Source organism: Lepidochelys kempii, chromosome 1, assembly GCF_965140265.1.
Source record: "Lepidochelys kempii isolate rLepKem1 chromosome 1, rLepKem1.hap2, whole genome shotgun sequence".
In the NCBI taxonomy this organism is placed as follows: domain Eukaryota; kingdom Metazoa; phylum Chordata; order Testudines; family Cheloniidae; genus Lepidochelys; species Lepidochelys kempii.
Window position 1 is genome coordinate 32,903,979 of NC_133256.1, and position 16,731 is coordinate 32,920,709.

Genomic DNA, 16,731 nt, shown 5'->3' on the forward strand with positions numbered 1-16,731 from the left:
TTTGGATTTTTTCTACATTTTCAAATATATGTATTTCAATTACAACACAGAATACGAAGTGTACAATGCTCACTTTATATTATTATTTTTTATTAAAAATATTTGCACTGTAAAAAAAAATCAACAAAAGAAACAGAATTTTTCAATTCACCTGATACAAGTACTGTAATGCAATCTCTTTATCATAAAAGTGCAACTTACAAATTTAGATTTTTTTTTTACACAACTGCACTCAAAAATAAATCAGTGTAAAACTTTAGAGCGTGCAAGCCCACTCAGTCCTACTTCTTGTTCAGCCAATCGTTCAGACAAACAAGTTTGTTTACATTTATAGGAGATAATGCTGCCATCAGACCATGGACTTTTAGGCTTTAAAGTTTTACATTGTTTTGTTTTTGAGTGCAGTTATGTAACAAAAAAATCTACATTTGTAAGTTACACTTTCACGAGGAAGTGATTTTTATGAGGTGAATTTAAAAATACTATTTCTTTTGTTAATCGTTTTTATAGTGCAAATATTTTTAATAAAAATAATATAAGGGAGCACTGTACACTTTGTATTCTGTGTTGTAACTGAAATCAATATATTTGCAAATATAGAAAAGCATCCAAAATATTCATAATAAATTTAAATTGGTATTCTATTATTGTTTAACAGTGCGATTAAAACTATGATTAATCATGATTTATTTTTTTAGTTGAGTTAATTTGTTTTGAGTTAATCAGTTGAGTTAACTGTGATTAATTGACAGCCCTACTAATTTTCTAGACAAAAGAAATACAGTATATCTAGTCTATCTGGATTTCAGTAAAGCGGTTAATACAGTTCCACGTGGGAAATTATTAGTTAAACTGGAGAAGATGAGGATTAATACAAGAATCAAAAGGTGGGAAAGGAACTGGTTAAAGGGGAGACTACAACAAATCATTCTGTAGGAGGTTACTAATGACGGTCCTCAAGGATCACACTTGGGATCAGTCTTTTTAACATTTTCATTAACAACCTTAAGACAAAAATTGGGAGTGTGTTAATAAAAATTTCAGATGGCACAGAACTGGGAGGTATTGCCAGTAGTGAGCAGGACTGAAAAATCATGCAACAAGATTTGGATAACCTTGAAAACTGGATAATAGCAATGAGATTAGATTTCATAGTGCAAAGTTCAAGGGCATGCACACAATTTTTGAATAAGATGAGGATTTATCAGGTGGAAGTGACAGAGGAGGGGAAATAAATTTTACCAACTCTGAAATGGATGATTAATTTGTCAGATGACAAAAAGGCATGATTAATAGCAGTTCCTTCCTAGTAGGGATGTGAAGAATACCTGATTCAGAATCAATTTGTATATAATGGCACCTTCTTTAATGGCACTTGGAATTGCTTGGACAGAGACTCTGAAAATGTCTGGCTCTCACCTGACAATCATCATTGCTACGCACATATACCTGTCCTATTTGCTGTTTGCACTGATTGGTCTGTCAACATCTGAAATCAGCTGGTCTTATCCATTTTGACATAAGTCCTCCATTTTCAATAATTTTGGAACCAAATTCATGACAAAAACAGAAGAAGCACAGTAAAGGACTTTTTGACAAGTAAATGCTATGAATTCAGGTAAAGCTGAATATAAATTCTGTAACACAAAATATTATTGCAAGAATGTTATATCCAGCCACTCAAGAGAAGCTATAAAACACATATTGAAGCTAAGTTTCCAGATGTTTATAAAGATATCATTAAAAGAGTTCATAGGAAGCACTTTTTACACAGCTTGCCTCTATCAAGCACCAAGAACCATGCAGCCTGTGGAGAAAATTACATTTGGTTTCCTGTAGGTTACTAAGATCTGTATTGTCCTGTGGGAAATTATGGCACTTAATAGACAGGAAATGTTTATTGTGGAGAACATGGTCTTATGGAGACAGAGTGTCTTTGAACCTTGATATTAGCTCAGTTCCCCTAAATTCATTTAAAATGACATGAACCCTAATATGCAAGAGCAAATTTGCCAGAAAGTAATAAAATGCAAAACCTTGCAAGGTGCTATTCATTTATGGTGAAATCTGCTCCACTTGTAAAGAACACAAGTACCAAAATCACACATTTTACAAACAAAGCCACATGAGAAAGAATATTTGATGCCTTGGTTGAGAGGGCACCAGGAGTTGAATATTTTTTCTGCATGTTGATTAGCAAGGGCAATTGGCCCGGTTCTGGTCTGAAGCTGTTGTTGCTGGAGTTTTTGGGTTCATGGAGCATTTGTTTGCAGAACTGCAGGTGCTGAGTTTTTATTGTGGTTTTATCCCAGTCACTGTAATAACCTATTAAGATGAGCTCCAAACTTCATTCTTACAATGTAAAATGACTTAATTATACTGTTGAATTAGCAGTAGTTGTATTGGTGTAGTTGTAGCTACCTAGGTGCGTAGCTTCTTTATAGCGTAGAAAGCCTGCAGAGCTTTTTCTTGTTATAGTAATACAGCCAGTCTGAATCCCACAATGGATTTTTATGAGGCTCAGGTATGTGTAATTTAGGATCAGTCTCCATGTCTCTGTAATACAATTTTACTCTGTTTTGGTTAACTTCATTGTTTGATGGGGAGAGTTTTCTGCAGTGTCATTAATTTCGTTTTTTTCATGTTGACTTGTAGTTGCCCATATGTTGCAGTCAAGGAAAGTACCCGACTCCAAGACTGTAGATCTTCAAAGGAAATGTTTTTAGAACTGCTGCTACACACACTAGATCTCCTTTGTCATTAACACAGAGCTTAAATTCAGTTTAAAGCAGGAAAAATAGTTTTTCTTAGTTCAGAAGCTGAAAGTGCTGATTTGATCATCATTTATTAAAATCATTCATTTTAAATATGTTACAAGTAGAACAATGTGGAGATAGTAACTTATGCATTCAATCCATGTCAGGGTTCCTTCCCCACTCTGAACTCTAGGGTACAGATATGGGGACCCGCATGAAAAACCCCTAAGCTTATTTTTACCAGCTTAGGTTAAAAACTTTCCCAAGGCAAAAATTTTGTCTTGTCCTTGAACAGCATGCTGCCACCACCAAGTGATTTAGACAAAGAAGAGGGAAAGGACCACTTGGAGTTCCAATTTCCCCAAAATATCCCCCCAAGCTCTTACACCCCCTTTCCTGAGGAGGCTTGAGAATAAACAAGATGAGCACAAACCAGCCTTGGACTTTTAAGACCCAAAAAACCTAATCAGATTCTTAAAAAACAGAACTTTATTAGAAGAACAAAAAAAGATAAGAGAACAACTCTATAAGATCAAAATGGAAGATAACCTTACAGGCAGTCAGATTCAAAACATAGAGAATCCCTCTAGGCAAAACCTTAAGTTAGAAAAAGACACAAAAATAGGAATACACATTTCCTCCAACACAGTGAATTTCACAAGCCAAAACAAAGAAAACCTAACACATTTTCTGGCTAGATTACTTACTAACTTTACAGGAGTTGGAGGGCTTGCATCCTTGATCTGTTCCCGGCAAAGGTATCACACAGACAGACAGAAGCCTTCCCCCCCACCCTCCAGATTTGAAAGTATCTTGTCCCCTCATTGGTCATTTTGGGTCAGGTGCCAGCCAGGTTACCTGAGCTTTTTAACCCTTTACAGGTAAAAGGACTTTGCCTCTGGTCAGGAGGGATTTTATAGCACCGTATACAGAAAAGTGGTTACCCTTCCCTTCATGTTTATGACAACCCGTTAGAATTTGTTTTACCCAATAGCACTTTAGCCTAAAATCTCATTTCATATTGCTTAACATTTATTTTGTTCATTCCCCCCCCATACTATTTCTGAATGTAATATATGTAGAAAATTATCTTATTTGCTTCTGTAAAAAACATACAGGAGATTATTCCATTCTTTGAAAGCTTAGGTCAAACTTCCAAGCAAGAACTTTGCCTTTTCAGTTATTGTTGTATTTTTGTTGTTGGTGTGTAGTTTTCTTTTTTATAATTTTGTTTTATGACATTGTTAATAAATGTTTACTTGGCTGTTGCCACTATATGTCTAATGCCAGGGCACCCGCAGTTTCATAAATGATGACATTTACAGGTATTATTCTCTAGTATTTTCAAAGAAGGTTAAACCAAACCAGAGGAAGTTCACTCTGAAGAATAGTCTAGATCTTCTTTTCAAATCGTATTTCTTATTCTCACATGCAACATTATGATAATTAGTTTCCTATTGTTTAGAACTTAGTCACAATAGAGAGGACTATTGATGCCTTTGTTAAGGCACAGTATAATCATTACTGACATTTTAGGCTCTAATATATATCTGAATATTTTGTATGTTTCCATGACAGATAAGTGGCCTGCAACTGGAAGGTTGCAGTTTTGATGGACGTCGACTTTCAGAAAACCAGCATGACTCTCCCAGTGTGTCATCAGTTCTCCCTTGTTACATGGGCTGGATTCCACAGGTACTAAATTATTAAGGCACCTAAACTTTTATAGTTTCCTTTCTTCTGTGTAATAGCTTTCCAGTATGATGTTCCTAATCTGTTTGTTTCTTCTTTTAAAAAAACGATCACCTCCCAGTTTTAATAGAACACACAGTTAGGTATAACATGGCAGATTTATTTACATTTTGGCCAATATTTTCTAAATAGTAAAAAACAAATGAAGAGAAAGACGCTGTAAAGAGGAAATGTATTCAAATCAAAGCTTTTATTATTATTTTTTTTCTGCTTTAAATATATGATCATACGTTTTCAAAACTATATCTAATAAAACTTATAAAAGTATTTGGAAGTTCTTAAAAAAGAATTTTTCCATTAGAGTTTTAACACCATATAATGTAAAAATTGAGTTAAAGTAAAGAACATCTTATCAGCTGCAGGCAAAAAAATAAAACCATTAGCCCTTCTTATGAAGCCCTAATGAAAAATAAATTCCAGTGATTATTGAAGTGCATTAGATTAAAGCAAAATAAGTAATCCAAACAGTAAGAATTGTAACCTGTACAATTTTCCAATTACAATAATAATATTTGTTAAATACTGGAATCAGAAGCTGCAAAGAAATGTGTCTTACATAGCAATTTCTCAAAGCATGGGCTAGCATTACAAAATCACAAGCTTATAAAAGCTGTAGCTAAAAAGCAAACTAAAAAGCTTAACAGAACTATGGAAGATATATAGAAATGTAAATACAGAAAAGCAAGAATTATATAGGTAGGGATGGATTTTTTTCCACTTCTGTATTACCGTAAATTCAATTAGCAGTACATTATTTTCCATTGTTTTGTGTCACTTTTTCTCCCATCCTGCAAACTAGGTCCTGTACAACAAATGGAAGTGGCAAATGGTTGTTTTTGGTATGTGTCAACCTGGTGAACTCTTCAGACAAGTTAGCTTTTGGGGAATCATAAATTTAGCGAGTACTAAGTATTAAACATGTTGAGGATCACATTAGATATTTCATTGTTATTGATGTACTGTTTCCTGACCAAGAAGTAACAGTGCCTCTAATTGAATATCTGGAAACAGACATTAAACAGAGGCTCTGTAGCTGAGACATATTAACTGCACCTACACTAGACTTTTTTCTTAAAATGTCCCAATACTTTGCTACCACCAATGCTGCTACACTAGTGATGCCCATGGTGAAAGCATTAATATACACTAATTGCCAGGTCAAATGTTAATATAGACTAATTGTCAGGTTTAGTTAGAGAACACAGTGGTTAAAATGCTAGCAGCTGGTCTACACTGGATCTCCCACCATTGCTATCATCAATGACGCTACAATGATTGAAAATTTGAAGAAAAAATATAGAAAAGGCTAATGAAGCAGTTTTCAGTTCACCAAGTAAAAAATGCTTTAGTAGTTCACAAATCCTTGTTTTGTTAATGAAAATGAACAGATTCCTAAACTTTCCAAAATGTGCTCTTTTTGCTAAATACAATTATTCTAGACTTAGGAGTTACTGAGTCTGGGGAAAATATAGATTGTTTTATATTGAGGCTCCGATTCAGCAAAGCACGTACCCAACATGCTTAACCTTAAGCAATATTGTGAGTAATCCCATTCCTATTCAGCAAAGCACTCAACCACGTGTTAAAATTAAGCCTGTGCTGAAGTATCTGAAATTGGGCACCCAGAAAACAAGGAACACACGATTAGTGGCCACTGGTTTAAAAAAAAAAAGTTTAAATGGGTTGTTCAGCATCATATAGGAATTTTGTGGCAGAAGCAGGAACAGAATCCAGTTGTTCAGGGTGTAATTCATCTGTCTTAACCATGAGATGGTCCCTTTTCTTTCTGCATTCCACTGCCTCATTCACTACACACCTTCCAACTTCTGTAACAAATGAGTCTGGGATACTACAGACAACATCCTTATTAACTACATAATCCTGATTCAGTCCCTGTGCACTGTCCGTCCAGCTGAGAAACAAGCTATACTGGTAGACATCTCAAAATCAAGAAGCTCTTGTCTATGAATGAAAAGTATCTGCAGACTACTTGGTCATTGGTTTGTTCAAAAGAATTTATTTTGAAAGTAGCCTTTCAAAATTAGGATTGCCAATATTTGGGAACATGACAGAGGTGACCTATTTAGCCTTAGGAAGTGGAAAGTTAAGTTTGTATCTACCTTGTACAGCTACCGGTGGAACCAAAGCATACCATTAATATTATCTTTAAAGGGGACCCTCCTCTTCTAGCAATTGCAGGTGCCATGAACACATAGATATTCTGCATGCATTATGCTCTATTAATCAGACATGTAATGACAACAAAACAGGGCATGAGGCAAACAATATTATCTCCAGAAGAGGAAAGTAAGAGTGATATGTTTGTCCCATGAAGTTATTAGGACATAAAGCTGTGGGATGCATTCCTGGCCTCATTGAAGGTAATGGCAAAACTCGCACTCACGTCATTGGAGCCAAAATTTCACCCCTGGTGTTGAAAAGATGAGGGAAGTTGACTTACAACAGCAATAAAATCTTCAAAAATGGCTAGACATTCAGGTCTAAGTGCTGAAAACAGTCATTGTTCGCACTTTAACTTCTTTCCTGTTTTGAGATATTATACGTTTTCTAATAATGAAACTTAACTCACTCATGCTTGTTACTTGTTCCAGTTCTTTACTGACAGAAGTCAAATGGCTTGTTTGTTTCACAAAAATCTTTGACACCTCTCCGAGAATATAAAATTAGATTTTGAGTGTTGTGAGGAGTATGGTTTTCTGACCACAAACTTATTGCCCAGAATTCTATCAAACAAATTTCGTTAAATCAGATTATTGTATCGTGTTTTAAAGGCAGAGTTAAATACAACAGAAGAGTAGGGGCTAGAATGAGCCTTTAAACTCAGTGCTTTATAGTTGCAGTGCCCCAGGAGGAGCCCTCAGAGGGAACAGTGCACCAGCCACAATTCTCCCTAGCTCCCTCTTGCTCTAGGAGTGGGGAGGGAATATTTTACTTCTCGGGCTACATCCAGATCTACTGGTCAGTATGGGGGAAGAGGAGGCAGAGCCATGGTTCCATCAACCCCTGGTTCACTTGTTCCTCCATAACAAAATTTAGCAGATAATTGTAATATTCATGTAACAGCAATGCTGATAATACTGCACAGTAATGAAGTAAGTATATGCCTATCTGAATATCTGCTTATAAATAAATTCATTCAAACTGTTTAAACCTAGGTGCCTAAAGTTAACTTGATAAATCCCTATTTAGGCACCTAATGGAAATGGTCTATTTTCCAGAGGTGCCAAACACCACCACATGCCGCTGTAGTGAATACTGCTGTGAAGAGTTAATGCATTTCCCAGTATATGACTAGTGAAAGCATCCACCCTTTTTGTTTTAACTAATATTCAATCATTTTAAATATTTTTGCATGTTTTGGATTGCTAAAATGGCATGTAAGGTTTTTTTGTTTTATACTTGTGATTGATTCCCTTTCTATCTAAGCTCTTGTCTGTCTGTTATAAAGAGAGCATGGAAGAGACAGTAGGCAGGTTTTACGCTGTGGGCGAGATCCTCTGGTCTGGCTTAGTTTACGAACTTTGTAATCCCTTTGTCCTGCTGCTGGCTGGGGACCATGTCAGTCCCTGGTATAAATTAAAGCAGCTCTCTGTGGCCTGGAGAGCCCTCCTAGTAACAATTCATTGTTTAAACAATACCCTAATAAACACTAAAAAATCCTCAAAGTAGTCTGCAACAATGGGGAAGCGGAATCTGTGTGGAGCTGTGTTCTGTCTGTCTGCCCAATGCCCAAGGGCAGGATTAAGAGGATTTTTTTTATACATAATGTGACGGGGCAAGCCCAGATGGCTATAGAAAAGTAGTGGGAGATAGATATATTAGCTCCAGGCTAAACAAATCCCTGGTACCAGGATAAGTGAAATGGCAGCTGCTCCTGGTCAATTAAGACACCTGGGGCCAATTAAGAACTTTCCAGAAGGCAGGGAGAACGCTAGGTTGATTGGGACACCTAAAGCCAGTCGGGCTGGCTGAAACTAGTTAAAAGCCTCCCAGCCAGTCAGGGGGGTGTGGATGTCAGGAGCTGTGGGAGGAAGTTGTGCTGTTGGAGAGACTGAGCAGTACACACCATATCAGGCACAAGGAAGGAGGCCCTGAGGTAAGGGTGAAGTGGGGCTTGAGGAAGTGGGTGCTGCTGTGGGGGAAGTAGCCCAGGGAATTGTACATGTCATGTTTCTAAAAGGTCAGCTACCATAGCTGATACTATTAGGGTCCCTGGGCTGGAGCCTGGAGTAGAGAGTGGACCTGGGCTCCCCCCTTTGCGCGCCCCCCCCAATTAATCAATGAGACTGGGAAACAACAGAGACTGTGCAAAGGAGGATAGCTTCTCCTCACCTCCCTCACTGGTTTATGATGAAAATGGCTCAGTAGACTGTGACCCTTGACTCTAGAGAGAGAAGGGTTATGTGGAGGGTCACAGTGAGCCTCTGAGGCTAGCGAAATCTGCCAGGAAACGCGGGACCCATGGAGACGAGGACAGACCTTTGTCACAATAAACACAAACGATGGCTGCTGCTCATCGTTTGTGCATCTCAGGATGTGTGACAAGTCATATCCTCCAGGACAGCCCATTCTCCTTCATAACCATTTCCCTTTTGCAGCAGCTCTTGTACTACTTCAGAGGCCCAATCATTCGCCTGCTGAAGACATTTACTTCAGTGAGTACAAGGATGAGTAAGAACTCAGTCACTTACAAACCCTGCACATCAGTTCTGCACAGACTAAACTATATGTCAGAATTTAGAAATGACTGTTCTGGAATTTTAAAACAAGACTACTTTGTCTTTGTCTCTTTCTACTCACTGCAGGTCAAAAACCAAGAATATTTATGTGTAATGATTCCAGTTAAAATATGTAAATGTTTCTTTGGACACTAATGGCTTAAATAAGAGTAACTTGGTAGGCAGCAGACTTTAAAAATCTTTGAAGTGGAAAGTGTTGGAGCTGTGCTCATGGGAGCTAATTCAACCTGCTTTAGATCTCTGATGCAGGTGTTATATGATGTCAGATGTTATCAATTTATCCTTCAAAACCCGACAGACACAGTAAAGAGAATTCAAATGGTGAGTTGTGTCAGAAGTCTAGAGAAAAATACTTTTTCTGAAACCTTTGCTTTCTCCTCCCTCTTCCTAGTCTTAGCCAACAGATTATTCTTCTGACACCTACAAAGGTTGCACTTATCACATTATAACTTCTGACTCTTCTTTGGATACAGTGTCATCCAAGACTGTTCTTGTGTCGTGTTAATATACCTACTGTATTTTTAAATGATAACTAATGGGTGGTTTGTTGACAGGATGCATATGGTCCGTATTCTCCGGAGGAGTGCATATCCCTGCCACTCTATACTAGTGCTGAGAGGGACTGTGTGGTGACAAATATTGATGTACCCTGTGGAGGAAACCAAGACCAGTGGATCCAATGTGGAGCTGCATTATTTTTAAAAAATCAGTAAGATGAAAGTACACTAACTTTGTGCAGTCAGGTTTTTTTAACATCTGAGCTGTTTGCTGTCAGATGGCTTTGGTTTTATTGTATGTTAAATATTACTTTTAAAACAGAGGTGTATAAATCCCCAAAATGTTTACAACTTTGAAAAAGATGACCTGGGATTGGAATACATTGCATCTTTGTGAGGTGGTGTAAAAATGATCTGCAGTACTGTAATGCCAGACACACAAGTGGCAGTTTCTCAAGATTGTAATGTAATTTATTTTCTGTTCTGTCTTATTGCAATCTTATATTTTGACTATTGCAGTCCGAAAGAGCTTTAACAGAAGTGAAAATCAAACATGTTTTCTTTGTTGTGCTTATTTTTGCATCTTATATCTGTGTTCTGTTTGATATGTTATATTTACAATTATTATGTAATAAAAGTAGCTGATGAGCCTTTTTATGATTAAGCAGTCTTTTTATGCACAAATTGAAAGTTTTTTGTTTTTATTTTTTTAATGTACTGTAATGATTTTAACTAATCACATTTTATTTGAGCATGATCAGTAAATTACATGAGATTCATGCAGTCCTTGTGTGCTATGAGTTGGGACCTATGTCCATTGCAATTATCACACAGAAATGGCTGAACACAGAATTATGAAACCAGACGGTATTCAAACAATGTAGATATAAAAGAACAAGTTAATGTGAACGCTAATGGGTTCAAAATTAGAATTTTTTTAAAACTCTGCATTTTCCTTATCCATTAATATGTCTAAAAGAGGGGCTACCATTAATGTCAATAAAATACTGTCAGACTGAAGAGACCTTCACCATGCAGTGGGCTGACATAAGAGAGACATAATTGTGTTTATGGGCTCCTGGCATCAAGTGAGTCCAGTTCAGGATACTGTGTGTTTGACGCACACTGATTCACTCCAAGCAATATGACACAAGATGGTGTGTCACGTTGGGATAGTGCCATACTTTGGGTATGCTGTTAGATACAATGCCAAATGAGATGAGCCAAAACCATCCAAGAATAACAAAATCCCATCATGATGCTCATCTTAGTATCTAATTATGGTTGTACAATGACTTTATGAAGATTATTTTAGAAAACAAGAAAAGAATGAATTTATTGCATTACTAAAAATAGGTCCCAAAGAAAAGTGTAAGGACTGACTCTGATCTCTTTTACATTGGTGCAAGTCAGGAGGCAATGTAGATATACCAGTGTAGAACTGGCATAAGCCCATACCAATTTTTTTAAAACTAAGGCCATATCTCTCTTAATTGATGTTTGTTTGGGGGTGGGGAAGGGTTGGCCATATTTGCAGTTTGCTTTTCTTAAGGAAGCTCCTCTTCCTTTCAAACCTGCCCCACTCCTCTAAACCCACTACATCCCGCATTTTGTCTCTTGCCTAGGTAGCTTTTCAGCTTTAATGTTACATTTCAGAAAATTAACGTTGAGCTTAAGTGTCATAAATGTGGGGCCGATATACTTTTTTCAGTTAGAATAAAGGTATTTAATCCCCACTGGAACAACAAATCTCTTAAGGATACAGTTTTTAGGGACACCTTTATAAAAGGTGGAGACATGAAAATGGAGCACTGCATCCTAGATCGGGGTGGCCAACGTGAGCCTGAGAAGGAGCCAGAATTTACCAGGGTACATTGCCAAAGAGCCACAGTAATATGTAATGATTATATATAAATATATATACATTACATATATTGTACATACACATCATTACATGTTACTGTATATACACATAATTACATATTATGCATATACACAACATTATATACATGTGTGTATATGCATACACAATTATATAAGTTGATAATGTATATTTATTATACATTTATAATATAGTTCACGATAACAATCTTTTACTTAGTGGGACTTCTGGCAATCTTTGCTTTCAACAATTCCCTTGAAGTTTGGTTTGTGTTCAGTTTTGCTCACACGCAACAGTTCTCTTAAGTGGCTGTCTGTCAAAATGAATCAGTGCTTAGCTTTCACATGTTTGAGTGTCGAGAAAACAGAATCAAAAGATAGGTCGAGGCAAACATTGAGATTAATTTTAGGGCTGCACCTCTGTTAAGCATGCTCTGAAATAAAGGTGCATGGCATGCTCTGTTAAGCATGCTCAAATAAATTTGTTAGTCTCTAAGGTGCCACAAGTACTCCTTTTATTTTTGCGAATACAGACGAACACGGCTGCTACTCTGAAACAACTCCAATGAGAGACTGCTGAATTGGAATTAATTTACAAACTGGACACCATTACATTAGGCTTGAATAAAGACTGAGAGTGGATGTGTCATTACACAAAGTAAAACTATTTCCCCATGTTTATTTCTCCTTCCCCCCCCCCCCCACACGTTCTTGTTAACTGCTGGAAATGGCCCACCTTGATTATCACTACAAAAGTTTTTTCTCCCCTGCTGGTAATAGCTCACCTTACCTGATCACTCTTGTTACAGTGTGTATGGTAACACGCATTGTTTCATGTTCTCTGTGTATATAAAATCTCCCCACTGTATTTTCCACTTCATGCATCCGATGAAGTGAGCTGTAGCTCATGAAAGCTTATGCTCAAATAAATTTGTTCATCTCTAAGGTGCCACAAGTACTCCTTTTCTTGTGCTTTGTATTCTTTCTAGCTGAAACCTTGTCCATAGGTGCTTCCTCCACACCAGGACAGAGACTTTCCCAGATTAGAAGGTGGAAAAAGAAGACTTGGGAGGACATGTTCAGTGAGTTAATGTGTGCCTCCAAGAGTGACAAGACAGAGCTCAGCACATGGAGGCTTGCACTGCCCGACAGCCTGCACATTGGCTGCGGAGACAGGAGAGCATGCAGGGACAAGAGCATGACACGCAGGAGAGATGGTGCAGATTATGAGGGAGCAATTGGACATGTTGAGTGTCTGGTTCAAGTAAGGCAGCTGGATGCTAGAGTCGGGCTGCCACTATGCTAAACCTGCTGCATCGTCGCCAAGTTCCACATCCTCCTTTCCCAGATGTCCTAGGATGCGGGGATGGGGGGGAGGTCAAGTATCCCTTGCATTCAACTCCAGGGGAGAATACAGGAACCAGAAGGCGCCCATTCCCACACCTTTGATTGTTACTGTAGTGCAGTTGTAAGCAAGCTGCCCTTGTTTCTCCCCCCCACCCCAGTGTTATCAGCCCTTTTGCCCCAGGTTATCTTACTTTTCTTTGCTGTCTATCTGTGTTTGTGAGCATAATAAAAACAAATGGATTGAGAACAAAAGGCTCTTTATTTGTTCAGCACACTGTAGTTACCGGGGTGGAGTTTACAGGGGAGTACATGCAATGAAGTTGACAGGAACAACACACATAAGTGTCACATTACTGTGGGTCATTGATGAAACTAGTTTTCAAAGCCTCACAGAGACACAGTGCACCTCGATGTGCTCTTATTGTCCTGGTGTCTGGCTGCTCAAAATTGGCTGCCAGACGATCTGCCTCAACCCCCAACCCCACCAGAAACGTTTCTCCCTTTGTTTCACAGATATTATGGAGCACACAACACGCAGCAACAACAATGGGGATATTGCTTTCACTGAGGTCTAACCTAGTAAGCAAACTACGTCAGCGGGCTTTTCAATGTCCAAAAGCACATTGCATCACCATTCTGCACTTGCTCAGCCTATGGTTGAAATGCTCCTTACTGCTGTCCAGGCTGCCTGTGTACAGCTTCATGAGCTATGGGAGCAAGGGGTAGGATGCATCTCCCAGGATCACGATGGCATTTCAACATCACCAACGGTTATTTTGGAGTCTGGAAAGAAAGTTCCTGCTTGCAGCTTTCTGAACAGACTGGAGTTCCTAAAGAAGATGAGCGTCATGCACCTTACCCAACCATCCCAAGTTGATGTCGGTGAAATGGCCGCTATAATCAACCAGTGCATGCCACACTATTAAGAAGTACCCCTTTCACTTTATGTACTCTTTGGCAAGGTGATCTGGTGCCAAGATAGAGATATATGTTCCGTCTATCGCCCCAGTGCAGTTAGGGAACCCCATCACAGCAAAACTATCCACTATGTCCTGCACATTGCCCAGAGTCATAGAATCATAGAATATCAGGGTTGGAAGGGACCTCAGGAGGTCATCTAGCCCAACCCCCTGCTCAAAGCAGGACCATCCTCAACTAAATCATCCCAGCCAGGGCTTTGTCAAGCTGAGCCTTAAAAACCTCTAAGGATGGAGATTCCACCATCTCCCTAGGTAACCCATTCCAGTGCTTCACCACCCTCCCAGTGAAATAGTTTCTCCTAATATCCAACCTAGACCTCCCCCAGTGCAACTTGAGACCTTTGCTCCTTGTTCTGTCATTGTACATTCAAAAGTTCTGCAGCCACTGCTTGTCATCCGATAGTTGCACAACCATGCAGTTCCACCAGTCAGTGCTTGTTTCCCGGGCCCATGGCTTCCAGCAGGGCTGCTTCCATGGCATCACATTGTTTCACGCGGCAGCTCCTGTGGCAGCTGAGCAAATACTGCAGGATAAGATGCGAGATGTTTTTAATGCTCACAACAATAGTGTACTACTGAGCAGGGTCCATGCTTGCCATGCTACGGCATCTGCAGGGATAACCCAGGCTTAGGGAAAAAGGTGCAAAAAAGGTTTGGTTTGTTTGCCATTGATTTCAGGGAGGGAGGGAGGTAAGTGCATCATGGGAGACTAACACCGTGGTCCCATAACCACCCGCACAAATGTTTTGATCCCATGAGGCATTGTAAGCCCAACCCAATATTCCATGTGGCTCTATGCTGTATGGGATAGCTACCCATCGTGTGGCACTCCATGAGTCGATTCAAGCCCTGCCAGTGAGGATGCGCTCTACCAACACAATGAACATAGTGGGGACATGCAAAATCGACTTGTTTAAATCGAAGGCTCAATGTCGACTTAAATCAAATCAACCTAATTTTGTAATGTAGACATACCCTATATGCATAATGAAGGCTGATAGTGTGCACACCAATATTTTCTGTTGCTTATTGTTTTCTTTAAATGATGTACCGTTAGGACTAATATTTCTTATTCTTGGTCTCAGCCAAGCACTGAATATTTGGAAAATTTCACAACATTCTGTTCAAGCCTTTGCATTATCCCACGGGAACAAGAGAAGAGATGTGAATGAGAAGCTAGATGTAGAGGACAGACTCAGACTACATGCAGAGACTGTCACAGCTGAAGAATAATCTCGCTGAACAGGTGAGAGCTTTGGCCCAGCAGGTCATGGCTATAAATGAGTCCTTGATAAAACTATGTTCTCCTCTGAATGCTTTCAGTACAGATCCCCACTCTTGGAATGCACCTGCATGCTCCACAGAAGCCTGCAACGCTTTGGGAAGCTCTGAGTATTGGAGGGCCATGCATCCCTGCCTCAAGCCCCGAACTATCCATGCAAAGTTATTCGATGAATCATAGCTCCCTGGAGGTGGTGTCCTCAGCTCCTTCTAGCCACCCAAGCAGCAGTTCCTCTTCTCCTTCTTCCTCAGCTCTCCAGCTGTTTATTCCTCTACTTTAGGGTTTTCTCTTTGTTGTAGGGTTTTCCTTTATTGTTCTTTAGTTTTGTTTTATAGTGAAGTGTAGTTATTAGAAGGAAAAATTTCCAGTAAAATGTTTTCTAACTGCTAAATACAGCAGAAGCCACAAAAAGATGGCATTTTGGACATCCTCTCCTGCATCTTTAAATTCTTAATTGCTAATCCATGCCCCCTACTTAAGATGTTTGAGTGAGGACCATAGAACAGAATGTTGTTTGCATTGCCTATGTATAAAGTCCAGAAAATACAAAGACTTACATTGCTATATAATTGCTAAAATTTTCACTCAGTTGATTTGGAAGGTCAACGAATAAAAGTCATTGTTCCTCTTTTTTGAACAGCACCAGAGCGTCAACAATTTGGTGCAATTTGGCAGAGAGAGCGTCCTTCGGTCACAGATGTACCTTTCATTTCGGTGAAAAATTGTTTTGATTTGGCCAAGTTACAATGTTTTAAAAATCTCTATTGCACATGTTCAGGATCTTTGCACAGCCTGGTTCTAAAATGGCTTTTATGTGTAAAACAGATGCCTAGAAACGATTTACTGCAACAAATGTTGACAATTAAGTACTATTAAAACATGTAGAATTGGCTATTACATTCTTATAGTCAAAAACATTTCCATTGCTCTGTCTCCGATGAAGACGTAAGTTAACTGAGAATCTGTAAGATTCAGTTACAATGGAAAAACATTGTGGTGGGATAATTACAGTTTGATGGTCCCATCTAGGATTTTATCCAAATAGCAATAACCAGTTATGTGTAAAGTGAAGTCCACTCCTGGCATCTCATATTTTTGGGATCAGCTTCGTAGTAAAAGCCTGTCAGAAGAGTCACTCGCTTGCCATCTCTCAGGGAAAAGTCAAAAGCTGGAGTCTAGTGAAAAAAGAAATATTAGGAACACAGGCGGAAAGTTCCTGCATCTCCTTTTCCATTGTTAGGTTCACAACGTTTCTCTTCTTGTGGACAGCAGCATTTAAGAATTTTTTCATCAGTTTCACGCTTCTTCAGAAAAGGCAATCTGCAATATTGTGCTTGTGAAGTGTTCTAGACAGACAGCTCTGCCAAACGAATTACCTAAGGCACATCAGTCAATGGCAGCAGAACTCCCTGCACATTACCCCATCAACTTGTTTAAGCTCTGACATAGAGAGACCACCTCTAAGGGTAAGAGATT

The 16,731-nt window shown here is 38.8% G+C and overlaps 1 protein-coding gene across 3 annotated transcripts in view; it reads left to right on the forward strand.

The window, feature by feature from the left end:
* The window catches only part of DYNC2H1 (dynein cytoplasmic 2 heavy chain 1), a 407,641-nt gene extending 397,231 nt beyond the window's left edge, over positions 1-10,410 (forward strand). For all 3 annotated transcript variants that reach the window (XM_073338398.1, XM_073338416.1, XM_073338408.1), the window contains 2 exons: positions 4,335-4,451; positions 9,823-10,410. In XM_073338398.1, the coding sequence (XP_073194499.1) occupies positions 4,335-4,451; positions 9,823-9,981 (276 nt within the window). In that variant the 3' untranslated portion in view covers positions 9,982-10,410. The remainder of the gene's footprint in view (positions 1-4,334; positions 4,452-9,822) is intronic.
* Positions 10,411-16,731: the final 6,321 nt, after the last annotated feature.